This window comes from Amphibalanus amphitrite, unplaced genomic scaffold (genome assembly GCF_019059575.1).
Source record: "Amphibalanus amphitrite isolate SeventyFive unplaced genomic scaffold, NRLGWU_Aamphi_draft 001346F_arrow, whole genome shotgun sequence".
Classification (NCBI taxonomy): domain Eukaryota; kingdom Metazoa; phylum Arthropoda; class Thecostraca; order Balanomorpha; family Balanidae; genus Amphibalanus; species Amphibalanus amphitrite.
In genome coordinates this window covers 95,582-122,349 of record NW_024882839.1, presented here as the reverse complement: position 1 = coordinate 122,349, position 26,768 = coordinate 95,582, and the positions used below count along the sequence as shown (strand labels likewise).

At 52.3% G+C, this 26,768-nt stretch overlaps 1 protein-coding gene across 1 annotated transcript; it reads left to right on the top strand.

Moving 5' to 3' along the window:
- The first annotated feature begins 1,126 nt into the window (after positions 1 to 1,126).
- Positions 1,127 to 26,665, top strand: LOC122372332. The gene is made up of 3 exons (XM_043349419.1): positions 1,127 to 1,278; positions 13,893 to 14,342; positions 24,277 to 26,665. The coding sequence occupies exons 2-3, from the start codon at positions 14,046 to 14,048 to the stop codon at positions 24,790 to 24,792; spliced, it is 813 nt and encodes a 270-aa protein (XP_043205354.1). The 5' UTR covers positions 1,127 to 1,278; positions 13,893 to 14,045; the 3' UTR covers positions 24,793 to 26,665.
- The last annotated feature ends 103 nt before the right edge of the window (positions 26,666 to 26,768 follow it).

Below are 26,768 nucleotides of genomic sequence, written 5' to 3'. Positions count from 1 at the left end.
AATGTCAGTGAATCATCACACACCAAAAATGCCGCATATAGTGAAAGGCCCCTTCCTTTCCTCACGGTTCACTTTGGCGATGTCAGTGTCGAGTCATATAGACGCCTTTGATGCTGGTCCGCTCCACTGGGTGTGAAATTTGATCCCATCTCGGCCAGTCAGTCACGTTCCAATAGTTCGGCTGACACTCGGATGGAAATAATAATCACATTTCGAGGATCATTTCAAAAGATCATTAGACGTCACACATCACAGCCGTATAACGGCACTTCAATAGCCTTCGAATTATTAGTGGAAGGATGGTCCCGACATGATAGAGCGATTGTCAGTGAAACTCTCACGGGACTGTTGATTTTATGGAAAAAATCCCAATAAAATAATTATCTTCATGTGAACTAGCGCTGTCGCGTTGATGACTTCAGGCAATGTGCTTTGAATCAGTCTCAGAAAATCATTTTCCAATTATAATGATGAATCAAGTGCTAATCGATTCAACGACAGCATATTCTCTTCAATGCCTCATGAGCCGGACTACAGGTTCACGGCCGTCTAGTTGAGACAAACGTATCAAGGCGAGACACATTTCTGTTTGTCACACAGGCCACCCAGCCTTATAAACGGTCTGCACTTCATATGCATATCAATATCATAATATGTCATTGCCCATTTCACTCCGCGATCTGACATCGAGTGTCGATCGATTGCGTAGTGGGACGACCGTCAGTCTGGAATAGGAAGGGTGTACAAGGATGAAATTGTATGGCTTGGAGGATATAGACAGGAAGAATACCTTATTGCGAGCCAGATATAAAGCAATGATTTTTTTGGCCATCGGCGTTTCCATTCGGAGTCATAGCAAATTGTTCTTTTCCGCCATCGAACTAACAACTAACAGGTTAGACCATTTTCAGGGGAACTGATCGCACTTTTAACTGGAGTTAGACCGTGTATTTGAAGCTATCGTCTCAGTCAATTTTCCAGTTATGACGATTGAAGAAGATGGGACGCCTCGTTTAGTCACAGGCGGCTCTGCGAATGTCCCCGCTCTAGTGTTCCATTCTGACGGCAGATGGCAGTGTAATCGCCGGCGCTGCGGCGCGAGCGACCGCGAGGCCGCGAACTCAGTTCAGTGTTCCGTCATCGCTGTTCGTGGGGTGTCCTGTGGCTGGTCGAGAGGGCAAGGGCCGGCGATTGAGCCGCCAGGAGAGTTACAGAGGAGAGGAGCAGTCCTCTGCGACGGGAGTCGTGAGATAGGGGAGTCGAGGAGTCGTCTGAGAGGTAAGGAGGATGAGTGTGTGTGTGTGTTCTTTCACGTTGCATGTTGATGTTGCATTTTGAAAAATTATTGGTAATGGTGTTATACGATTTTTTCAGATTTCTGAAACGGTCTCAGTTGGTCTGTGCAATGCGATGAGGTCCAAGTAGTTTGGCTATCGGCTTCGGCATCATTTATAAGATGTAGGCATGTGATGCACTTCTTTCTAATTAATTCGGAAGTCTATGGACCGTCTTTTTGATTGAACGAGCATTTTGAATTTCGGTTTTAAACATTTTTCCTCACACTGTCACCTGACCGCCATGGTAAAAATACGACAGTCCGTCCTGTTTTATGATGTATTGCCTGTAAATATCACACTTTATTTAGAGCATTCTTTAGACGTTCTTGTCGACATCCATGTAGAGGTCCATGTAGCATCCATGCAGATTTCTATGTAGACGTCCAATGTCTATGTGTCCCAGACCATGCCCGAAGCTGGATGTCCAAGCATAAGAAATACGCGAACGATTCCGACATCCCAAAAATGAATGGCCTTCGGTTGTCTAGACGATCAGTCAGATGGGGCTGGCTAAAAACACCCATCTTTCCAAGCGAGTATTTCGTCCGTCCGACCATTTGCTACAATGTGCAATGCGTATGGATTGCTTGCACTGTGTCAAAAGTAAACCCCTCAGTTCTGCATGACATCACGTTGTCATGACACGTCTTTACACGATGAAGTGACATTTGCACTCAGATTTTATCAACTGCCAGAACGTCCGGCTTTCGTATTAGCGGCGCAGGAACTAAAGCAAACATTTATAACCGTTTTAGCTGTTCTATCGCGCAGTTAATGAGACAGGGTACGCTGCATTTGCAACTTGCGAGCTATGGGGTCATGGTAAGCTGCCACGAAGTTCGCTGCCGCTGCTGTATTTATCTGAGGTCGGATGGTCAGTCCGGGCATAGAGATCTCATGCGAGTCAGGGCTGGCTCTCTTCGAGTCTTCAGCATTTATGGCGTGGCACGATGGCAGTCATGCATTATCCCTCTCAGAGCCGATGTATATCATGCTGATGCTACCATTTTTCATGCTGTTTACCAGTATTTGTGCCTTCTTACCAACAATACTATGTTGCACAATGCACAGTGCACACGCTGTGCGGCAGTGGAACCCATGAGAGGCCACCACACTTCGTGATATATAAGCTCGCGTGCAGCCGTAAATGACAGGGTTTGCTGCGGCGTCTCCACTCACTGGCTACCTTTCTAGCTGCCCATCAGTTGGTCGGAATTGGACGCCATGCTCTCACGGTTTCGTTTTCACGTCATTGACGGAAACTTGAGGCCCGGGACGGACATGCCTTTTGGTGAAATTCAACCAAACGGATGGATTGTGACACTACACATGGAAAGGTACACGCCCGCGGCCCGTGTATTGTTCTTACTTCTTACATTTGCTTGATGTCTATCTCCAAAAGGTGATGTTTTTCTTCATCCATTCGCTGACCTCAACATTTTTATGTTGGAATTTTTAAGCTGGAAAATTGCAAGAAACGACTGGCCCTGTTAACTGCCAACCAGGAATGTCTCTACGGAGATGGCCTCATATCCGTTTTTGTCATGTCAGCTTTGTGTCGTCTGGCTTTCAAGGGCAAATGAGATGATCCTAAAAAGCCCCACTGTCGCATTTAAAGGAAATAGTTCACTTTTTAACATGGGTTTTGAACTGGAATAGCAGTTCCGTAGCTTGGGCTGAGACGAGCATAAATCAGGAGCTTTTACAGCCCAACGATCACCCTAGCAAAGATATTCTATTTCTCGTCCCGAAAAAGGTGTCTTGCGTTGAGGATGTGTGCCTTGCATATATTTCCATCCAGTATGAAAAGAGCATGGGTCCCGAAAATTCTTCAGAAACTAGAGAAATTATCTACGAGAACTCTAGAGAAATTCTCGTACTGATCAATTAGGACATTCAGGGGAACATTATCAGATCGAGCAGATCGCCCAAATGCCGGTGGCTGCGATAATTTCTCTGTTTCTGAAGAATTTTCGGGACCCATGCTCTTTTCATACTGGATCGCGTGTGCCTTACAGAAACTGAAAAGTTCTTCCTATATCAAAATATAGAAAATAATATTTTGTTATAAAAAGGTTTTATTTTCTTTGCTGATTATTTTGAACATAAAAAATCATAAATCCGTTGCAAAAAAAAATAATTTCGTGAAAGTGAACTATTTCCTTTAACCCTCGCATGTGTAGGGGGGGGGGGGGTCGGATGGACCCCCCCCATGGTTTTTCGCGAATAACTCGCGTAAAAAGCGGCCGATCGCGACGAAACTTTCAGTACCCTCACATTGATCAATTTTACACCTACCCTGAAAATTTCATGACCCTGACCCAAATGACCTTTGACCTGTGACCTCTTTTCCGAGACCATGTTTGGCCGGAATCGCGATTTCGCGTATGTCGGCTCGCACTAGCCGCGTGTTTGCAAGCCTTTCGTGGTTTCAAACGTTCAAACATGTGATTTGATGTTACTCCCGTGTGTGTCAAGGTCACCTGAAGGTCAGGTCAGGTCATTGACCTTTGGTGACCTCGGGTGACCTCGGGTCACTTTTTCGAGTTTTACATGTTTCTAGGCTAGTTTTTGGAGCTGAATTCGAATTTAGCAACCATTTGAACATTTACGAAGTAGTTTTGGTGACTTCGTAACATGTTACGAAGCTGTCAGAGGCGGTTGACACGTATTACGAATACCCGTCACGACGCCTACTGGTTGACCTGACCTGACCTGACCCGACCTGGTCTAAATGCTTCAAGACATCATATGTGATCAAAACTAACACGATATTCGTGATCAGCACCCCGAAAAACCCCTTAGCAGCCACACTTTACGACTTTATAACAGGTCCCGATTTTCCCGACTTTGGGTCATTGACCTGACCTGGAAGGTCAACCAATGACCTAGGACCTTAAAATTGGGTATCATCGGCTTCCTCTCGTCACGGGCAACACGCTCGTTTTTTTCGCGAAGCTCTAGCTCGATCAGGGGCCAAACGGCAAGGGGGGGGTCCAACCGACCCCCCCCCCCCCTACACATTAGAAGCTGGCAAACGCCGCACACATGCGAGGGTTAATGCACGGATTACGTCAAATGTCATCTCCAAACTGAGGCCAAACGGCCTGTTTCGAGGCGGAATCAGGTGCGGAATGTGTGAGGGCAGACCTGTCTGCCTCTCGGTTAGTTCGGTACGGTACGGTTCGCGACAGGACCCACCCGTCGCCCGTCGGTCGGTCGAACTGTGTTTACTGTGGACCTGACGCGGACCATGGCCATCCGACCGACTCCTGGCCACGAACCAGATCGGTCTGACAATCTCCCGGGGCGGCGGCCAGGCACCCCGCCGAGAGAAACTGTGCACCCGATGGGTGCCCGGATAAAGCAGAACACTCCCGCCGGGAGCTGGCTGTGTGGGGTGCTTCCTCTCATTAAACGTTTTTAGACGGCAGCTATCGTGCTATAGCTGGACTTATGAGGCAACAGAAAGGGAGGTTCAATGCTCATTGCTCATCTCTTTCTTTTACCACATAGGTCTGAAGCATGCATGCAATGTAATGTAATCTTAGACTACTTGGGATGCTGTAAATATCTACATACCTTCGTTTTTGTGACGCTAATACCCTGGATCCCATGATACCTCCCACCGTTTGTTGTTACAGCGCCGGTACCCATAACCATAATTTAGTTTGAGCCACCTGCGGCCTGGGCCGCTTCCACGCCCGGACAGGTTGTTGTGATGCTGCGCCAGACGGGGTGCCGCGCCGATACACCCGCGCGTACCACGCCACACCCCACTGGGTGCTGTGACCGGCCGGGTGATGAGGTTCGCCCCAGCTGACGCCTCTCGACCGGGCGAGGGTGATTAGCCGGGTGATGTATCGCCTGTGTCTGGCCGGCCGGCGGGCGCTTCTCGGGACACCCCGCTGCCTGGCGTTTGTCCCTTCTGCCTAAATCGCCTGCTGTCCTCCAGCCAGCCTATCCCCCTCCAGTTTGGTCCCTCCAGCCGTTTAGCATCACCAGCTTGGTTGGGGGGAGGGTTCAAAGGATGGCACGTGGCGGGAGACACGTGAACCCGAGCAAGGTCGGTACTCGCTCGACTGACACAGGCCGTTTGTTAGTGTCACTCGTACCGCCTGTGCCTCCCATCACGTGCTGCTGGACCGAGCCTGCACTGAATGCATCGTGCAGAGTTCAGTGGGTGGTGGACGCCCCGCCCCCACCGCTTCTGCTGGATATATCCGGGTGTAGCACGGTATATGATGCGGTTACGCCCTCGCAAAGCCTGGGTTTTAGGCCTGCTAAGGAGTTTATGGTTGCATATGTGATGCATGGACTTTGTGTAAAAGAAGTCACGGAAGCGTGAATGCTTGTTTAGCTTGTGATTTTACGGCTGCGATATTACATCGAATGTTCTCTGGAAACACAGGTGAACGTTTCACAATGTTTTATGTTACAAATTGGATGCTTGCATAAAGTTTTATCCCTGGAATTGTGTGCATCTCCCCTGCCCGCATCGTATAATATCCGCAGAGCTCTTTTTGTGGAGCAGGTGTCCGTCCGTCTAGCTCATCTTCCGCCTCCATGAATTCCAGCCTCATAGTTCCATGTGGAGCAGGTGTTGCTGTCTAGTTCGCCGTGCGACCAGCTGGTCCGGTCACCTGGGACGGCCTCCATACCTCTGCGGGTGCGGCGTCTGCGGCGTGCCTGAGTGCCTGTGGGAGGCGCCGCCGGTCAGACTCAGGCCCTGGAATTCGCCGACCGACGGCTAACGGTGCCGCCCGAAACACCGGCCCGACGGCTGACCGCGGCTGCGGCTTCTATGGTAGAGGACATTGGCGGCTGCTGCTGCGACGGTGCAGCGAGCTGTGGTGTCGTGAGGTTTGCAAGTCCAGGTGCGGATCGGTGCATGATACCTACCGGGTTCAGGGTGCTGAAGCCTCAGCTCTGGGCACTGGGACCTATGCTGAGCTATGTTGATGATGTCGGGGTGGCATTTTCTTATAGGGCGTGGGGGCGCCCCCAAGGACAGAGGACATGAGCCACTAGGACGCTTGCCCAATGCGCTGAAACGAATGCTTGGGGCGCAATAGGATGCCTATTTGTCTGAGGCGCTGGTACAAGCTCTGGTAATTGGCGTGTTTTCGCTAGCGGCCGAGTCGCGGGCGCTTTGCCGTGACAAGTGGAGCGTGGATCCTCTGGCGGTGACACGGTTATTTATTAACAGGATCCAGGTGTGCTCCAAAGCCTGCACCTGTTTCTTCGGGGATTTGAGTGTCGCTGCTTTTTATGTGACGTCTAAGACCTTGGCTTTGGTGACATAATTTATTAAGATTCTAGCGGACGATACATTCGACGTGTCTAACGTAGCAAGAGCCCTCCTAATTCTTCGCGGTTGCCTTTGAACCCACGCCTTTTAGACAGGGTATATAGAGCAACCCTTTTAGATACGAGAGAATGTGACCCGCCCCCCATTGCGTCGGTCGCCGATCTTGCTACACACCCGCCAGCCCGTGTCATTGACTGCGTCATGGTCGCTTAGGGTGGGTCGCTTGGTGTCGGAGGGTCACCCGCTCTCTCCCACGACCTAACTGTGTTGCAACGCTCAATAGTGTGCAGGACTTACGCTTGCAAAAACTTAGCTGAGAGCCACTCGGGAGCCTAAGTTTGCCCGATGATTCGTTATGTGAACTGCAAGATAGTTGTTAAACGGTCATTTATCTTGTCAAGTTATAATTAAGGGTGTGCGATGAAGTGTGAGCGTTCAGCGTTGAGAAAATTCGACTGAGACGCGACGCGAGCTTGACCTGGCCCTTAACCCCGCGCATTGCACCAGTTGGGTCATAAGGCCTGTGATGGAGCGACAGGATCCAGTGAATGAGTGCGTGTAATCTTTGTGGGAACTGCGGGTGATGGTTCTCTTAATGAGAAGTTCGGTAATGATAGTTTGTACGTCTTCTTCTTATGATCACTTCCGTTCACAAATGGACGATTTGGTCATCTCCCCGTGAAACAATACCGACCTGTCGTTCTTATCTTATAATTCATAGCATACACTGGACTTCAACCAGCAATCCACTTTTCTTTATTAGCAAGTTTTTATCTTGATAAAATCTCTGGTGAAACCCTTTAGGACTGTGCCGGTCCGCAGTTTCAATTCATGTCCTCATTACTCCCCCCGACGCCCCGTGTTTTGAATAAAACCCCCGCCGTCTTTCCGGCTGCGGCCGGAGCGGCAGCTGTCTGCCAGCGTCGTCCCAGGTGGACCGGCGCGGCGAACCGTGGTGGCGGCGTTCCCCACACCGCCGCCGCCGCCGCCTCAACCGCCGCCGCCGCCGCCATCGCCGCTTCCGCCGCCCGCACCGCCGCCCGCCGCCGCGACCGCCAGCCAGCCGCCGCGCGGTCGCCTGGGGTGCTGTGACGTCACGCTCTGACGTCACGAGCTCAGCGGGCGGGACGGTGGCGGTGACTGCGCGTCTGTGTGTCTGTCTGTGTGTCTTGGACGGCGCGGTGGACCTGGCTGTTTGTCCCACGCGTGTGGCCCGAGGCCTGTCCCGATTTGCTGAGTCGCAGTAGCGTGTCACGGTCTCGTCAGCTCTGCCCCGAGATGGGCCGCTGGGAACGGGTGTGGGCGGGGGCGGGGGCGGCTGGGTTGGCCTGTCTGCGCAGTATAGGACGCACCACGGAGCGGATGACCCGGGATGATTCAGGGCGGTGATGCTGGTGGTGATGTTGATTCAACGAATCCCATCCCATCTGCGGCTCAACCACAGATTTATTTACAGATTAAGCCCTACGAAAACACCTGACGCGGTCCAAAGTTCCCGGGATAAGAACGCCCCTTGCACGAATGGATGTGTAACCTAAAAAGAAAGGTTTGTGGCTGATTGCAATAATTTAAGCGGAACTTAACTTGTCTGACCGGTATAAGGTTCGGACCGGAATCGGACAATCTGCTTCTCTGGCGCCAGTTATAATGAATGGTTGGAATATCTAATCCCTTCTTCTAAAAACCTGAATTGACCGTATTAATTTGGCTGAATATAGCGCACTAATTCGAGGAAAAGAAATTTAACTAATGTTCAAGTTAGCATTCCAATAAACCGCAAACCGCGAAAGGCATTGGAATGCGGAATTGTAAATTCGTGGTTGTTTTAACTTTTAGCGAAGCCACGTCGCCACAAGCTGTGCCTTCGCGTTCATATTTGTTCTAACCGAGAAAAGGTTCCGACCGAGCTGTGGCCGTCGAACTGGGTGGTGGGCTCGGGTTCAAGGCACTGACATCATGCATATTAATGTCAAACAGGTCTTGACGCTCTCGCCGCAGAGCGTGTCTTCTCTCACGCTCCAGATACTCTCTGGCACTCGAGTCGCTCCGTGCACGCTGCGTTTTTGTGTCGGGAACGAGGCTTAAAGGTGTGGTGGCATCGCAGGAGCCAACACTAGACACAACTCATTTGGCTCAGCTATTTCAGACTTCTTTGTATTCACAATGCGAAGAAATGTGGAGAGTCTACTGCCTGCCAATAGAGTGTTTGTATACGTAATACGCCAGTGGGAATTTATATCCCCGTTCGGGGTCATTGATTGTTAAAATATAGGCCACTGTATCTGCGCGTCTCGTCGGACGAGAGCAGGTGCCTCAGAGGTCAACTGGCGCCGGGGGGGGGGGGGGGCATTCGCCCACCCAGCCTCCAACTCGCACGGCACACGGCTGATGCTGTGTTCTCTCAGCTAAAATCCAACCGCAGTGTGCCCCACTGGCTAGGCTGGGTGAGCCGGACGCCTGAATGCCACCAGAATCCCGTCTGTGTTCGGTGCGGACCGCACCGTGGCCGGTTTGGGTGACCCGGTTCCGGGTTCTCGGCGCGGCGTCTCCCACCGCGCGCGGCTTTCTGATCGGCTCCGGTTTGGGTGTGATTCGGGCCACTCTGCCCCCGGGTTCCATCGACTCAGCGTGCGTGACAGCGTCTGATGAACCGCAGCTGACAGCGGCTGACGGACGCCATCATACTACCTTCCGCCAAATTAAAACACCCACTTTCTCCGTCGATAGGGGCAATGAAGCGGAAAACGACACGGTAAACGGAGAGAAGAAGCACGCGCCAAATTTTCTGCCGAGTGCTCTTCTTGCCGCGGCAGTCTTGGAGAGGTTATTAAATATGATGACGGGTCCGAAGAGGATGTTTGCTCGGTTTGCAGCGAAAAATGCCGGGTGGTGTTAGGTGTCCCGTTCGGACACGTGCCCGCACGTGTCCGGGTGTACCGTGTCCGGTTCGTGCCCGTGTAAATATTTTCGCGTGGTCCTTGGCAATCTAAAAGATCCCCAACGAAAGGGCTGCCATAGACGGATTGGGCGTATCGGTTGAATGTGTAAACAAGGACACGAGCCGAATATGGCAAATTCATACATGCACTACATTCACGGCACCTATTTATTTTTGTCGCAGGTGTTGAAAGAATTAAAATCGTACTGACCAAAGAACGTTAATTTCCATGTCACCAAACGGTTCCTGTTCTTCGCTAGTCAGGAGCCCTTTCTATCCATTCCAAACTGAATAACTTCATCAGTGCATTTAAAACTATTGATCTGCAACATCTTCGATCTGATTCTGCCTCTTTTCTAAGGAAAAATCTTGAACCAGAGACTTCGTCAGGCTGATCGTGTGCTGTTTTGCGTCCTCAGCACACGAGGAATTGTTCTTATCGAAAAATCTGCCCGCGTACATACGGGCAGACAGAGGTGACTGCATGCCAATCTTGCGCATCTTTTATCGCAGATGGGTGCAAAAGCATTGAATACGACACGGTAAACGGAGAGAAGAAGCACGCGCCAAATTTTCTGCCGAGTGCTCTTCTTGCCGCGGCAGTCTTGGTGTCTTAGTCGGCAGTCGGCAGTCTTGGTCGTCGGTGTCTTATTTTGCGCACTGCGCAGTCGGTACTGAACAGACGTTCCGTGCGTGAGCGAAGGTCACATCAGACCCAGACAGACTCTCATCAGTGCGTGGCCACGCCGCCGCTGTCAAGCCTTGATGGCGACCCTGAACGTTTATCGGCGGGTGGCACTAACGCGGATATCCCCGCCATTCATTTCCCCGTGCCAATTTCCTGCATCGTATGATCACATTTCCTGCGACTGTGATTTGTCACCTTCCTGTGGCTATGAGCCAGGCTGTCTGGCAGTGTCCTGTCTGATCCCGCTCCGTCTGGTTTCCTCCCTTTTGGTACTGGCTCGGTTCGGCACCATTATGTCTGGTCCGGCCATGTCTGGTTCTTCTTATCTGACGTTGTCTTGTTTGCCTGTCATCTTGATATTACTCTCTCGGCTCTCCTTGACATCGGGGAAGGGTTGAATCTCCTCGTGGTTCGCGTGCTCAAGACGCCAGGTGCTGGCCGCTCCGCGGGACAGCTGGGGACCGGCTCTGGTCAGCGGAGGTCTCTGGAATCTCCAGCTGCTGTCTGGCCCCTCGACTCGCGCCTGGTCGGGATCGGCGGCGGCGGCGGAGTTGGTGCTGGCGACCCACGTGACCTCGGGTTATCGGGTCAAACAGGCCTCCACTGCCGGCATTGAGAAACGATCGATGTGGGGCTGCTGTTCCTAAGCCGGTTGACCTCGACGAACCCCCATCGCTGTCGCTATCAAGTATCAACAGAGATGACGGAAGAGGTCAGCTTATAAATCCAGAGGTCAACCGAGAGGGGAGGTGGGAGCCCTCGCCGAAAGCGCTGCAGAGTTCAGCGCTGGTGCAGGACTCCAAGCTTGCATGCCATCAGTTCAGTCCATAGAACACGCAGCGAGCGTATATCAGACAAGTATACCGGTCAAGTGCGCAACAAATCGCGTAACCAGGCGTGTGCGCAGTTGGCGTTACCCGCAAATCCACGCGCTGTGTGCGCAACGTGCTACAGTGATTTATTTTACTGTATTTCAGCTCCGTTGGTTTTCTTCACGCCTGCATTCGCCCGCCTGCAGTTGAATGGTTATTTTGCGGAAATACGCAAATGGGACAGCTCTGTTTGCAAAATTCAATGCAGCGTGCGGAGCAGGTAATATTTTAACGATGCCGAATTCCAAACCGTTTAGGATGAACAGCTCTGCTGCATAAAACTGGCGGGCGGGGTGGAGATGCGCTCTTCCCCATTTTTTTGTTTGTTTTATTTTACATGGATCAGCAATGCAGATTAACTTTACTGGTGTGTTTCTTCAGAACGGGTAGGCGTGTTATCGCCTCTGATTTGGTTCTAAACAACTTTCATGCTCGTCAGATGCATATCAGCTTTACATGTAGCCTGTCATAAACTCGCAGCGAACACAATAGGCTATGTGGCGGTAGAATGCAGTGTCGAGTCGTACAGTCGTACACCGTGTGATAGTGCGTTATAAAACCCTGCTGCATCGACCATGAATTACAAATAAGTAGGTACCCAATACTGTGAGAGGGAAATTGACTAACGTAACTAAAGCCAGCCATTAGATCGTATTGGATGGTCCAAGTGAGCCACAGCTTTAATGCACGCAGGACCCAAATACCGGTACTGTGTAAAGACAATCCACCCGAACATTGGCAGAGAGATTTTGTTACGCCCTACTATTGCCCATACCACTATCACGTTTCTAATTATCATATTTTATCTTTTCTCGAATCATTAGCCTTTGATGTCGAATTTTATGCCGATCTTTTTCAACGTTAGATATATCGACATTTAGTGATATACACATATGTGCAAACGCCATGAGGACCATTTATTTTTTTGTGATACATCATTATTTTTACGCATGATTTACTCCGCGAAATAACGTGCATGAGAGGTGCGGGCTGTGTTTTAAGAACGCTTTAATCATGGACGGATTTGCCTGCAGACTCGCGTGTGGCACGAGTGGCTGACCTTTCTGTGGGACGACCAATTCACTCACGATATAGAGCGTGTCTCATAGTCGGGCTCTGAAATATGAATATCAAAGGCCTGATCCGCCGCGGGCTGCTTGATGAGCCAGCGCTGCAGAGTTCGTTACGATATATCATTCAACATCAAACAGTATGATATCCACAAATATTCGCAATGCTCGCAATGCTCCAGAAAATTTGACTTTTAACTGCGGATTTGTTTGCTCTGGTCATCATTTCACAATAGAATGCGCTTCATATATCATTGTGTAGCCTCTTTGGCCGTTGACCTCAGCTGTGATGGTTTAACAAAACATTTCACAGTTTTTCAATGGCTCGGCCAGTCAGTTGTCGGAAAATCTGCAGGCTCACTGCACTGTAAGGACGCGATTCGTTCAGACGGAGTGAGGTCGTCAGTCGATCCACAAATCGCAGTCATTTCTCATGGACACGGCTTTTGGGAGCGTCAAATAGGCTCTCCTTTGATAGGTCATGACTGGAATGTGTGTGGCGTTGTTATGCTTCGAGACGGACCTACGCGGCGGGAGTGGGGATGAAACGCCAGTCTCATGTGATTCGCATCCGATTCAGATTCGAGCGTATGACTAGTTGCCTGCCGTTCATTGTGGCACCAACTGCCGAGACGTTTCTCACATAACAATGACGGAATCACACAACTTCAGGAGTACGTGCGTCGTAATCACTCCTCGCTTATCACGCCGGCGCTTTTGTGAGCTTAGCCACACGATAACGTGACCCGAATCCATTCAACTATCCTGCCGACGCCGTGGAGGGGCGCAATTCCAGCGCCTTGTGGGCCCGATGGGTCGCCGGTTGTTGCACAGTGACTTGCTACGGCAAGTCATGAACGATTTATCATTGCATGCAACCCATGCACTTGGTGACAGGAGTAGAGAGGTGTGATTGTATAGAGAGGCATGAGTTCACGGTCAAGGACTGGAGAGTATTGTTTATGAGCTAGACAGCTCGTTACGATGAATTATACCTTTTCATATACATAGGTATTAGGTGTGGTGTGCTTGTAACGTTATATCCATGCGACTGTGCGGTGAAACAAAGCTTGTTCATAAATAATTATGAGCAATGTCCCGTTGTCTCCACAGTTGACAAAGCTGGTCGATTCTAGACAGACCTTGTCCTGTGTGTCGCGCGAGTTGAACGAGCCTGACTGCTGACACGTTCAGCTGTCCATGCTGTGTGGTCCAGGGGCCCTCCGCTGGCACGTGCTGTACCGAGCCGATACCCGTAGTGACTGGCCGCAAGTCGGCCTCATACACGTTAGCTGCGTCCTTTGCCATTGTTTCTGGGTGCATTGTTTGTTAGCAGCACGCCGTGATGCATAAACTGCCTTCATTGGAAGCGGAGGAGTCGGTAAAAACGCTGTGATTCAGCCAAACGGGAAGGCTGTTTCCTTTCGCAGTCTTTGAAGTCATTCACCTAGCAGAGTTTTTATGATCGTTCTTTGACTATCAAATGATGAATTTGGCTTTGTTTGTCATCGTGTAAAGTTTGTGAAGTGAGCCTCAATGGGCAATAAAATCGATTCTATTGGAAGGGACAATGAAATCGATTTTACTCGTACTAGAAAGGACAATGATGGGCACCAACTTGTTCGTCACATCGTCAGACATTGCACCCATAACATACCTCTCTTTCTTTCTTGCAGAACTGCAGAGGACCACCAAGTCAGCAGACTCGCAATCTTCGGTTGTTCGTGGACTCCACCCCTTATCCGGGACGGGTAATATCCCCGTACCCTTCTTCAACCACATCTCTCCACTGGGGACGAACCTCACCAAGCCAAGCCCACGGATCCCCAATGAAGGCCTCCAAGAGTCGGAGCGAGGCGAGCCTGGCGCCAGCGCCGGCACAGTACGCCTCCACCCCACACCTCTTCGTCTTCCAAAGTAACGACGATGCGGCGGTGCTGCGCAAACCGGAGCCGATCTACCAGTCGGCGGCTGACATCAGGGCCGGGCGGCGCCTCTCGGCCGCGCAGACCATCTCGGAGAAGTACGACTCCTATCACAGTCTGGCCAGGGATGATGAGCCGCTAGCTGTTGATGAGGCGGACGTGGCGCAGATTGAGGCCTTCTTCGCCGGACATAAGACGCAGGTGGGTGGTGCTCAGTAGTCAGTAGTCAGTTTTGTGTTTTGATGCTCGGTTGTGGCTTCGGGATGTAAAAAAGATGAAAAGGATATTTTTATCGTCATTAGTTTTTGGCGTGGTGACGATTCTCAGGTAATATTGGAATTTACATAACACCGAATTTGTTCTTAAAAAGTTGGCTTTGTCATGTAGATAAAAAGAGTTGAGCTCTAACAAGTGCATCTCTGATTTCTACCAATACCGTAAGCGACCCAATCATCACACGGTATGTGATGACTGTGTTGATTATCGAACAAAAGTAGTCACATCGTTATTTATCGAAAGACTTCGTTGTTTTTTTTTTTCTCGTTTGGTAGACCACCATCTTGCGGACGTATCCGCGCATCTGATAAAACTAAAACGACTGGTCTCGGGTCCTGTATTTAGAACCGGTATTTTGATTTGCGATTGACATTATTGCAAAAATGCATTTCCCTCGCCCTTGAAAATGGATCACAATGCGGGCTTTCACCGTAAAATGGGCTGTTATCACGACCAGTCCGATCACAACAGCCGCGCTGCACCCTGAAGTTCGGAGTGACATTTAGCAGCCTGCTATCTTGTGAGAATGCAACTGCATTTGGCAGGGAAAACGCCCCTAACGTACGATAGGCATTATTTGTGCAGGCCAGAATCGGGTTTACTGCTGTCGATGATTCAGATAACTCTAAAAGGTTTGCATGCTGTAGCTATTTGGAGGAAACTTTAGCGGCGTCTGGGTATCAATGAACGATGATCTAGATGACGGTATGTTTCCTTTATTTTTAGCTGTGCGTAGGCGCATACAAATGCCATTTCATGGACATCACGATATCCTTGGTGCGGTTGGCGTGAGACATATTTCCTTGGCTTGTCTGGGGATCAAATTAGATTCGATCTCAAGTGTCTGATATATCAATTCAGTCGGTCTAGTTCATAGGTATCGCTGTTTTTTTTAAGCTCAGTGAGCGAGACTGATCAATGAGTATGGCGAACACTTCGACGTCGATAAAGATATCTACATAATATCTTGTCCGTTACAGTTACCTACACATTGCTTTCTCGCAACGCACGATACCTATCTGCACCTAGACACTGAGTCTGCTCAGAAACCTCAAATTAGCCCATGCATCCTCGAAAAGCACTGCAAAAACGTTGTCCAAATAAACACAATTGCCGGAGCCGGGCTCCCCCATCCTTCCTCCGTCGGCCTCAGCTCTTACAAATCAACTTGACCCATATGTCTGGTTTGTCCCCCAGCTGGGTACCCCTCTAGCCTGGTCAAGTATACATTACTGGCCATCATTTCCATGAATGACTGTGGCCTTTCGAGCATGGTCGACACGCTTTGAGCGTGACTGACCAATGACTTCCAGTGCTACTCGGCTCTCCAATATGACCGATGGGTCGGCTCGGTCTGCGCCGCACAGTGGCCTTGTCGCAGACGCAGCAGCCGGCGCCGACTCGGTGACGTTTGTGCCTGTGCGTCACGAGCGCTCTATAGTGGACTGTATCTTGTTTCTGTGTGACTGGGCTTGGCTACTGGTCCATGGCATTTAGGTGACTGAAACGCAGACCCTCATGATACAAGGATAAGTAGGGATAGAGGCCACGATGGCGTGACTCGAGGGGAGGTTAAAGAGTCGCGCTGACGCAACGGGGGTTTGTAGGACAGAGTCCACGATGGCGTGAACAGAGGTGAGGAATAGAGACCGTGATGGCACGATCGGGCGAGGTTGGGGCTGTGCCGACCTACCTTTAAGAGAGATAAGGATAGAGGTCACGATGGCGTGACACGAGGGAAGGTTAAAGAGTCGCGCTGGCGCAACAGGGGCTCGTAAGGACAGAGTTCACGATGGCGTGAACAGAGGTGAGGAATAGAGACCGTGATGGCACGATCGGGCGAGGTTGGGCTGCACCGACCTACCTTTAAGAGAGATAAGGATAGAGGCCACGATGGCGTGACACGAGAGAAGGTTAAAGAGTCGCGCTGGCGCAACAGGGGCTCGTAAGGACAGAGTCCACGATGGCGTGAACAGAGGTGAGGAATAGAGACCGTGATGGCACGATCGGGCGAGGTATAGGGAGGAGGGTAATTCTGCGTTTGAAGTGTAAGTGAAGTGAAGTGTAACTGGAATGTATACTGTGCCGCTATCTTGATTCTCTCACTCCTCGCTCTCGGTGATCACTTCCTTTGTCACACCACTGCACTGATTTCACAGTCTGTATTGCAAAGAGCAAGATCCGGCAAACCAATTACACTGCTTGAAGGCTGCGACGAGCGGAACGAACAACCGCCCGGCTCGACGACTGAGGCAGAACAGAGAGTAACTTGAGTATACTGTGCCGCTAACTTGAAGTCTTTTGCTCAATCGCTCCAGGTGACCACTTCCTTGGACACACCACTGCACTTATTCACAGTCTATCTTGCGATGAGCAAAGAGCCGGCAGGAAACCACCACACTGCGTGGAGGCTGAGCCGAGCGGAGCGAAACAACCGCACGGCGCGAAGACTGAGAGAGAACAGAGAGAGGGAGGTGTTTACAGCAGGTTTAAATACGACTGGCAATGGGGTCACACACAGGGGAGATAGCGAGGGAGCAAAGCAAACGGTATTAGGCAAACTAACTGGACGCGACGAACCGGAGATAAAGAAAGAGATAGGGCGCGACGCAGCGCGCCAGCGGCCGCCGGGACGGACGCAGCGCGCTAAACAAACGTAACCGGGCCCGCCGCGCCGACCACGTTCCCCGTGAACAAAGCTATCGACGGGCGTCGCCGCGAGAGGGGTCAGGTCCGGCACACACAGGTGCGCGCAAAACACCCCCACTGGGGCGGGGGGGGGACGGCGCGGCAGCCCGCTCGGCTGACCCACCGGCCGCCCGCCACCCTGCTCGTGAGACGGGCGACAGGACAGTTTTGGCGGTCACATCCCGCCCCCCGTGTTCGACTCTATGAGAACACTTAACTCTGTACCGCCACTGATATATCGGCTGGTAGAAGGCCTCGACGGGGCGGAGTCCGGACCGGGCGAGAAATCGGCAGTTCCCACATATTTACACATATTTACATTACTGTTCACAGCACTTGCTCACTGTTCTCCCATCACCGCGATCTGGGCGACGACAATCTACCCGCTTATCCTCCCGCTGTCTTGGTCTGGACAGAACGGGCTACTTGATCTGGTCCCGGGGACACCTGGGTCATGCGGGCGAGCGGTCGCGTAGCCGGCGGTGTGTTGGAGTCGGCGAGAAGCGCTGGATCTCCGGCGAACACGCTCTTGATGCCCCTCCGTCGGTTGCGTGGCTGGGACGAGGGCATGCACTGCTCGCGGTGCTGCCGCCGCCGCTGCTGCTGCTGCTGCTGCTGCTTGTCGCGTTGACTCTGGGACGAGGGCATGCACCGCCCCCGGTGCTGCTGCTGCCGCTGATGCTTTCTGTTGCGCGGGCTCTTGGACGAGGGCATGCACCGCCCCCGTAAGGGCCCAGCCGAAGTCGGTTCGGATGGCGACTGGCTGCCCTGGTGGTCCAGCTCTCACCTCGTGCTGGATCACAGCTTCGAGAACATTGGCACCCAGAAGCAGCTGCACTTCGCCTTTGGAACAGTCTGGCACATGTAGCTTCTCCAGGTGACGCCATGTTTGTCGGTGCCGTTCGCTGATTCGTGGCACAGAGATGTTCATCTTCGGTACGGCCCACACCTCGGATAATGTTATCCGCTTCTCGCTGGCCTCAGGGGACAGACCTTGCAGTTCCATTACCAGCTTCCTGGCCACTTGGCCCTTTCCGGTCCCTTGAATCGTCTGCATGCATAGTTCCTGCGGCTCGCCTGAAATGCCCAGCTTGTCCGCTAATTTCTGACTGCATAGGGATGTTTGGGCGCCAGGGTCTAGTAGAGCCAGCGTGTCTCTGGTCCCTGTCCTTCCAAAGACTCGGACTGAAACTACTTGCAGTAGCGTAACATTGCCTTCGTCCTCTTGATGGTGTCCCGAGGCTGTCACGACCCTCTTCTGCTTGGTTGCGAGACGTGTCCTCGAAACTGCTTCACCAGTCTTTCTCTCCGTTTCCGCGGTTGACACTTCGGGTAACTGAGGCCTGACTGGCTGGCCGCCGTGGAGGAGAGCGTGGTGCCGGTACTTGCAGCCGTTCTTCCCACAGCGTTTTGCCTTCCGGCAGTCTTTCACGCGATGGCCCTTCTTCAGGCACCGAAAACATCGTTGCTCACCAAACACGTGCTTCAACCGGGCGTCGGGAGATTTTGCAGTGAACAGCTTGCACTGATCCAGATTGTGGTGTTCTCCGCAGAGAGAACATTCCTGTTTCTGAATGGGCCTCGCAGCCGTGGTAAAGGCCTGTCTGCTGACAGTCTCAACGGCGCTCTCCTTCCTGTGCTTACGGCTGGCTTCTTCAGAGCTCTGCTTTCCTTTTGGGCAGCTTCTGCTTATCTTGACTTGAGTCTGCAGCCACGCATCTACATCCAAAAGCGACGGTCTTCCAGGTTTCAGCTCCAAGGAGAACTTGCCCCACTCGCGCCTCAGCTCTCTTGGTAGTTTCTCCACTGTTCGCTGTAGGCTGTCGCTGCTGTTCAGGTCTGCGTCCGCTCCTGTGTTCTGAAGAATAGTAACTGCACAGTGTACGGTTGCTTGAAACCTTTCTAGCGATTCTGCGTCGTCTTCACGTGGGTCCGGAGCGTTGAAGATGCTTTTGAGGTTGTGCCTAATGATGTCATCGTCCTGGCCGAAACGCTCTTCAAGCGCCTTTAGAGCTTGGTGGTAGAGATTTCCGTCGTATAACATGCCAGATATAGTCTGCTGTGCCAGACCACTTACAGATGATTGTAGGTGGGCGATTTTCTCAGTGTCGGAGAGGGATGGCTGGTCATGGACCAGCACCTTGAATAACCCAACCCACCTCGGCCATTCTGATGCCTTTCCGCTGAAGGTAGGGAGAGTTAGTCTTGGAATACTCTTTGTGAAGGCAGAAAACGCGGTCGCTCCATCTGTGCGCGGCGCCTGCTGCGGGCCTTGCAGTCCTTGTATCCATGACGTCGCGTTTCCCACCTTGCGTGATTCCGATCTTTCAACTGGCTCTTCAGGACGCACTCCCACTCGACGGGCCGCTCTGGTGATCGCTCCTTCACACACTGGTTGCACTTCCAGCTGACGGTTCCTTGTCACAACTTCTTCGGCTCCGAACAGCTCATCCTCAAAATCATTTCTTCTTTCCATTTGGAGGTCATCGCTGAGCTCTTTGCGCAGACTGACTTCTAGCTGGGCGGCTTCAGCTTCATCTACGGCGTCTTGTAGCTGTTTTCTCCTCTGAGCTTCCTTTTCTTGGCGCCGTCTCTCCTCTTCTTGCTTCTGCTGAATTCGTCGTCTCTCCTCTTCTTGCTTCTCTTGAAGCCGCTCCTCTTCTTGCTTGCGCTTCAGCTGCTGTAGGCGTAAAGACTTCAACTTTGCGGCGACTTCTGCTTCAACCTGCAAAGCTTTCGAAGCGTTACTTGTGTTGCTTCTTTGAGCGGCAGACACATGAGAGCCGGCTTCCGATGGCGCCTCATCTTTGCGCTCAGCAAGGTGCTGAGTGATTCTTTCCCCGATTTCTTGTCTGTCGTGCTCAGCCTTTGCGCAATACGCTTCTGCCTCAGCCCTTTCAGTTTGAGATGTCAGGCAGGCTTCTAAAGCTTCATTTGCTGCGATGACACCTTCCAGGGTCGAGTCAATGGTTTCCAACAAACCTTCTAGGCGCGACCGACTCCCACGGGCTGCGATGATCGCTTCCGCTCGGTGACACGCCCGTGAGAATGCTGCCAACTTTTGCCCCCGTTTCCGGCGCAGCAGTTTCAAGTTTTCATTGGCTGCTTCCTGACGAGCTTCTTCCTGGACGCTCTCTTCTTGCTCGGCTGCGCCGGGCTGATCTGTACCTTCTGTTTCTGACATGATGCGGGCTCTATCCGGCCCGGAGGACCAGTTAAATGTCGCAGACGCAGCAGCCGGCGCCGACTCGGTGACGTTTGTGCCTGTGCGTCACGAGCGCTCTATAGTGGACTGTATCTTGTTTCTGTGTGACTGGGCTTGGCTACTGGTCCATGGCATTTAGGTGACTGAAACGCAGACCCTCATGATACAAGGATAAGTAGGGATAGAGGCCACGATGGCGTGACTCGAGGGGAGGTTAAAGAGTCGCGCTGACGCAACGGGGGTTTGTAGGACAGAGTCCACGATGGCGTGAACAGAGGTGAGGAATAGAGACCGTGATGGCACGATCGGGCGAGGTTGGGGCTGTGCCGACCTACCTTTAAGAGAGATAAGGATAGAGGTCACGATGGCGTGACACGAGGGAAGGTTAAAGAGTCGCGCTGGCGCAACAGGGGCTCGTAAGGACAGAGTTCACGATGGCGTGAACAGAGGTGAGGAATAGAGACCGTGATGGCACGATCGGGCGAGGTTGGGCTGCACCGACCTACCTTTAAGAGAGATAAGGATAGAGGCCACGATGGCGTGACACGAGAGAAGGTTAAAGAGTCGCGCTGGCGCAACAGGGGCTCGTAAGGACAGAGTCCACGATGGCGTGAACAGAGGTGAGGAATAGAGACCGTGATGGCACGATCGGGCGAGGTATAGGGAGGAGGGTAATTCTGCGTTTGAAGTGTAAGTGAAGTGAAGTGTAACTGGAATGTATACTGTGCCGCTATCTTGATTCTCTCACTCCTCGCTCTCGGTGATCACTTCCTTTGTCACACCACTGCACTGATTTCACAGTCTGTATTGCAAAGAGCAAGATCCGGCAAACCAATTACACTGCTTGAAGGCTGCGACGAGCGGAACGAACAACCGCCCGGCTCGACGACTGAGGCAGAACAGAGAGTAACTTGAGTATACTGTGCCGCTAACTTGAAGTCTTTTGCTCAATCGCTCCAGGTGACCACTTCCTTGGACACACCACTGCACTTATTCACAGTCTATCTTGCGATGAGCAAAGAGCCGGCAGGAAACCACCACACTGCGTGGAGGCTGAGCCGAGCGGAGCGAAACAACCGCACGGCGCGAAGACTGAGAGAGAACAGAGAGAGGGAGGTGTTTACAGCAGGTTTAAATACGACTGGCAATGGGGTCACACACAGGGGAGATAGCGAGGGAGCAAAGCAAACGGTATTAGGCAAACTAACTGGACGCGACGAACCGGAGATAAAGAAAGAGATAGGGCGCGACGCAGCGCGCCAGCGGCCGCCGGGACGGACGCAGCGCGCTAAACAAACGTAACCGGGCCCGCCGCGCCGACCACGTTCCCCGTGAACAAAGCTATCGACGGGCGTCGCCGCGAGAGGGGTCAGGTCCGGCACACACAGGTGCGCGCAAAACACCCCCACTGGGGCGGGGGGGGGGACGGCGCGGCAGCCCGCTCGGCTGACCCACCGGCCGCCCGCCACCCTGCTCGTGAGACGGGCGACAGGACAGTTTTGGCGGTCACAGGCCTGAATGGCCTGATTCGATGGGAAGGACAGTTGCGGGTGCGGCCCACTCAGAGTCCAAGACGCCAGTGGCCTTGTCTTGTCCGGTCCGCTGGCCAAGCGTGCAGCTGCCGACGGTAGCCGCACGGCGGGGGGACCCTGACCAGTGCTGGAGCGCCGCTGGAACGCATGGGAGTCATGGATGGAAACTGAAACTGGACCATGTGCTCGATACGTTAGACGACTAGAATGGACGGGGAGGGGTAGATGATGAGTAGGTAATTCAGCTACGGTAAAAGAACTATTGGAATGCTGAAGGAAATAAAACAACTCTGAAGGGATCCCTCTCTCGTGCAATGGTCTAGGTTATCTTCGGGGAAGCCCAACCAATGTATGCAGCATCGCTTTGGTATTCCGGGTAGTCCCACCTACTACAATTACAACTGTACCGTATAATTACACCAGCCACGAGTCCAGTCGGGATCTGACCGGATCGGGGCCGTTGGCTCACCGCGGCGCATACGGGAGGCCCTCAGCTCCGTAACTGGGCCGACTGAGGCCCCCTGCCGAGCTGCGCGCAGCGCGGGGAAGGATGTGAGTTTTTGTGGCACGGCAGGGGTGGTCGGACAACGGCAAACACTCGCCGCGCCGTGATGGCGCAGTTTTGGGTGTTTGGTCAACGCTCAAAAGACCGTAGAGATGCTACATTAAAACGGGCTTCTTTTCACTTTTGTGACAGTGACAGACTGTAGAGTAAAAGGCGGTGAGCGCTATTTTCTGGAAAGGAGAACGAATTCGGTGCACTTTGGACTGGTGAACGGCTGATGAGAAACTCAGCGCTCGAGGTTCCGGTTAGCAGTAAAAGCTCAGCTCAATTTAGCCAGGAACGTCATTTCGGAACCACTGCCTGGTTGAAGCCGGTACCACGGTTGAATGTGATGTGCCATCACGATGCCATCACGTGGCTGCATGCGAGAAATATCACCCCAAGTTATGCCCCAAGTCACATGTGACTCAAACTTAAATCCTGCCCACCATGCAGAGTCGACGGGAATCCACATCACGCATATTCCCAATGTGTGACTCATCCTTGCGGAGACAGCCTGTTGACGTTTGCCGCTAGTCAGTCCTGGCTGTATCTCGGAGAAGGCGTTTCATCACAGAGTTGAACGATCGCGTCGACACGTGATATAAACACTGGAACGATGCTGTGCCACATTGCCAGACTGACGTGGCTCGAAGGGACCGAGCTTTCCAGTTCCACGCGCCGCGTGCGGTCGCCGGGTCAGGTCGTGGATAAGGGAGCGCGTGTGCATAGCGGAATCTTGTGTGCAATGACGCGTGTTTACTTTTTAGGTTGCTGTCTTCGCTGAAATGTCGCCAGTCCACCATCCAGAGTCCAGACTGCGAGATATTGGTTGGGTTAAATGCGTATGGATGAATAATTCCAGGCATAAAAAATGAAATATGATTGATGGTATCGGGAGGCATTGAGGGAAATAATTATGAATGTGCGTCTTAGGACGTAGTGACTTTTCCAGAAAGGAGCTTTCCTGTCGTAATAAAACTCATCTGAAAATTTATTAATTAAAAATCAAATTAATCAAGCATTGTATGAAAACACTCATTGTACCAAAACATTTATTTGCTCGAATTTCTGAAATTTCCGTCTATAAAGGCGCCAACCTGACCGACATTCACCAGACGGCCCCTCACTCAGTTTCATTCCCCGTCGAGTGGACCAAACAGTCAGCGGCCATGGGTCAGCCTGGCCACGCCGATCTGTAAGCAGAAGCTGTTGACTGTATACCGGCCAGGATAACGACGAAACGACCCACGTCATACCACTCACGACCTCACGGTACCAACCTAAACAAGCTCTGGGCTCGGCATGCGGTTCATGCACGCTGCACGGTGCACCAGGCCTGCACAGTCGGGTGCACGAACTCCCACGGCCAGGCTGGCTCTCTTTGCCGTCGGCACCGACTGTCAGACTTTCCGGGTGGCGGTGACCGCTGCCGTGCAGGGCGAAATGAACCGCCACTCATCGATCATTCTGTAAAGCCAATTGTGGAGTGGATAAGCGGTGTTTGAATGCCACGAACGGCCGTGTTGGTGGCCTTATTGCTCATTGTGGGAGTTGGTTGGTGTTATTGGACGTTATTATATAAGTGCTCCATGAAAGCGGGGTGGGATTAGGTATGTGCACGACTAACACGCATTAGCGGCATTACATGCGTCAATGTCCCGTAGAGGAAGGATCAGCGACCAACGAACCGTCAGACTGTCACTTTGCTTTTGCTTGGCCTTCGAACTATCAACTTATGCACTCTGGCAGCTTTGGCAGCTTGACAACCTCTGTCAACTGTAAATTAAGACTTATATTTACCACTCCTCTTTTGCTCGCTCCCTTCTCTTGTCATCTTCGCCGCTCTCCCCTCTTCACCAATCTGACCCCCCTCTCTCTGCCCCGCAGGTGATCGTTTGCCGAGCGCTGGCCAACATGTACCTCAGCTCCGAGTCCAACTCGTGGGAGCTCAAATACACCGGCATCCCTGCACTCGTCGTCGACTCTGGCAACACGCGCAGCCGAGGACGACGGCAGGTTCAGCTCGTCCTCGCCGAGAAGGGCACCAGCTTCATGCTCTGGCGTGATCTGGTGGACTCCATGTCCTCCTACTCATCTCCTGACCCCAGTTTCCATACGATGCACCTCTCCACCGATCGTCGACAGCGGGTTGGACTGAGCTTTGACGATGTGGAAGCAGCCAGAGCGTTTCAGACGCAGCTGACAGCCATCTGCGCCGAAGGAGACGCGACTGCGACGACTCCGGCGCAGCGGAAACGGAGGAAGAAGGAGGGACGGCCGGCGCGGCCACGTAAGGAGGACATCTCGCAGCCCTGCTGCTTCCAGCACGTGAACAGCGTGACTCTGAGGGACATGGACCGGTTCTATACGCTGCAGAGCCTCATCGGCAGCAGGGTCACGTGATCGGACACCCTCAGCGACCACCGGGTCACATGAATGGACCTGCACCTCAGCAGTCCAGTCACGTGATCGCCGGAATTCATCAACGTCGGGTCATGTGATGTTAACTCGTGCCGGCAGCCCCGTCACGTGCTCAACGGGCCCCATCGTTTTCCGAACCACGTGACTGAATATCTCACATAGACACCGTGTCACGTGACCCCGGCTGGGTCATGTTTCGGCCGTGCTGATGGCTGCTTTCCCCGGCGTGGCAGTGACCTGTGCGGTGTCTCCGGCCGGAACTGTGCTAGCCCGCACCGGTGGCCCCCGGCGCCGGGATGAGATTCATTTGTATTCAGCGTGCGAGTGTGTCTTGTCAGCACAAGGATCGCATAGGCGGTGGTCTTCGAAATGCAAAGTGCCGAAAGAAGGATGGGTATGGGACAGACGCTCACACAAACAGGGTGATTTGGTGGGCGCCGCTGAAGGACAAAAGGCGAGCATTAAGTGCGTGTTTTATCGAGAATGGTGTGCGCAACAGCTGCTGTGACGTTTTAATGTGACGTGAGCTTGTGACGCGAGCCGTCACACAGGAATCACACCAGGCAGCGTCACATAACGTGTGACTCTGTTTTGGTGACGACTCCGGCGCCTGATTTGCGATACAGCTGCGTAAAAAGTGAGCGTGCGATCCAATCTGATGTGTGTGATACCGTGTTTAAACCCGTGACAACGAGTCAGCGTGTGTGCTGTCGTGAGACCTTCGCGACTTTTGGTGTGTCATTCTCATTACCTTACGACGCTGTGGTTCAAGCACGTATCAATCGTTGACCTTGGCCTGACCTGAGAGTCCTTATGTCCGAGTGGGTTGTGATCGCTCTCGGATGACCCCGAGGCGTGACCTTGTGACCTTTCGGTGCTTTGACGGGCTCGCTGGACACCGGCCTGATAAATGACCCTCACGACTGAACGGCCATTGTGCGACCGGCCGGGCTGCGTTCAAAGTCGCACCAGCCGGTTGAATGACCTCCCGGCCCGGTCCGGCCCGGTCCGTGGGGTGTGGGAAAGAAGTGAAATGTGTACTAGTCAAACAGCTGCTGGTGACCGTCGGGTGGCTAAGGGTCGCATCACAGCGGAGGGTCGCCTGCGCCTGAATATTCATAACCATGGTTGTTTACTGATACAGCTGTTTGCGGAAAGCGCAGTGTACGTTCGTGAATCGTTACATGCCACCTAGCTGGAGAATAAAGCCAGTGACAATACGGAAAATGTTTACTTACTGGGATCTGATAAAAATAAACTACCATTTTCTTTGCTCACGGGCCTCGCAAGTGTATGTTGTGCATTTTTTAACAGCATTCATGCATTGAATAGCCATAGACGAGTCAGAGCTGCCTATGTAAGTCACCAGCATCATTTAATTCATTCACTTAACGAGTAGACTCCCATGCAGAGAGCTTATCATGACCCGTCGCAGACAGTCACGGCGAAGCACGATTTGCGATTTATTCGGCACACTGCCTCCATGTGGGGCTTGTTTGAATAAACGAAACGTCATTGGTATGCTGGGGACCGTTAGTCGCGCTGGCAGACAAGCCTGGCTACGGGACCCATGCTGAGACACACTAGCGGGTCATTCAGCTTTCGAGGGTTCAGAATAGGATGGGACTGATGGGGACGGGAAAATGTCACCGGATATGCGTAATTTCCTGCCTAGCATATCGCAGTTAGGAATATGAGCAGAAGTGAACGGCCCTTGTCAATCTGTCCGTCCAGAACTCCGATCCGTAGAGTGTCTGTGTCGGTAAAGGCATTCGTGGTGCATTGAGCCTGGGTATCAGATAAAATGTTCATTATAATAACATGTTGATTGTTAATCAACAAAAGCGATATCACACTTCTTGTATGCTGTGATGAGTCGGCTACACGGACAAAACAAATCTGACCCGTCGCTAGACGAGTCTGATTTCATCGGCAAGAGGGCAGCACCATTGCCTTTG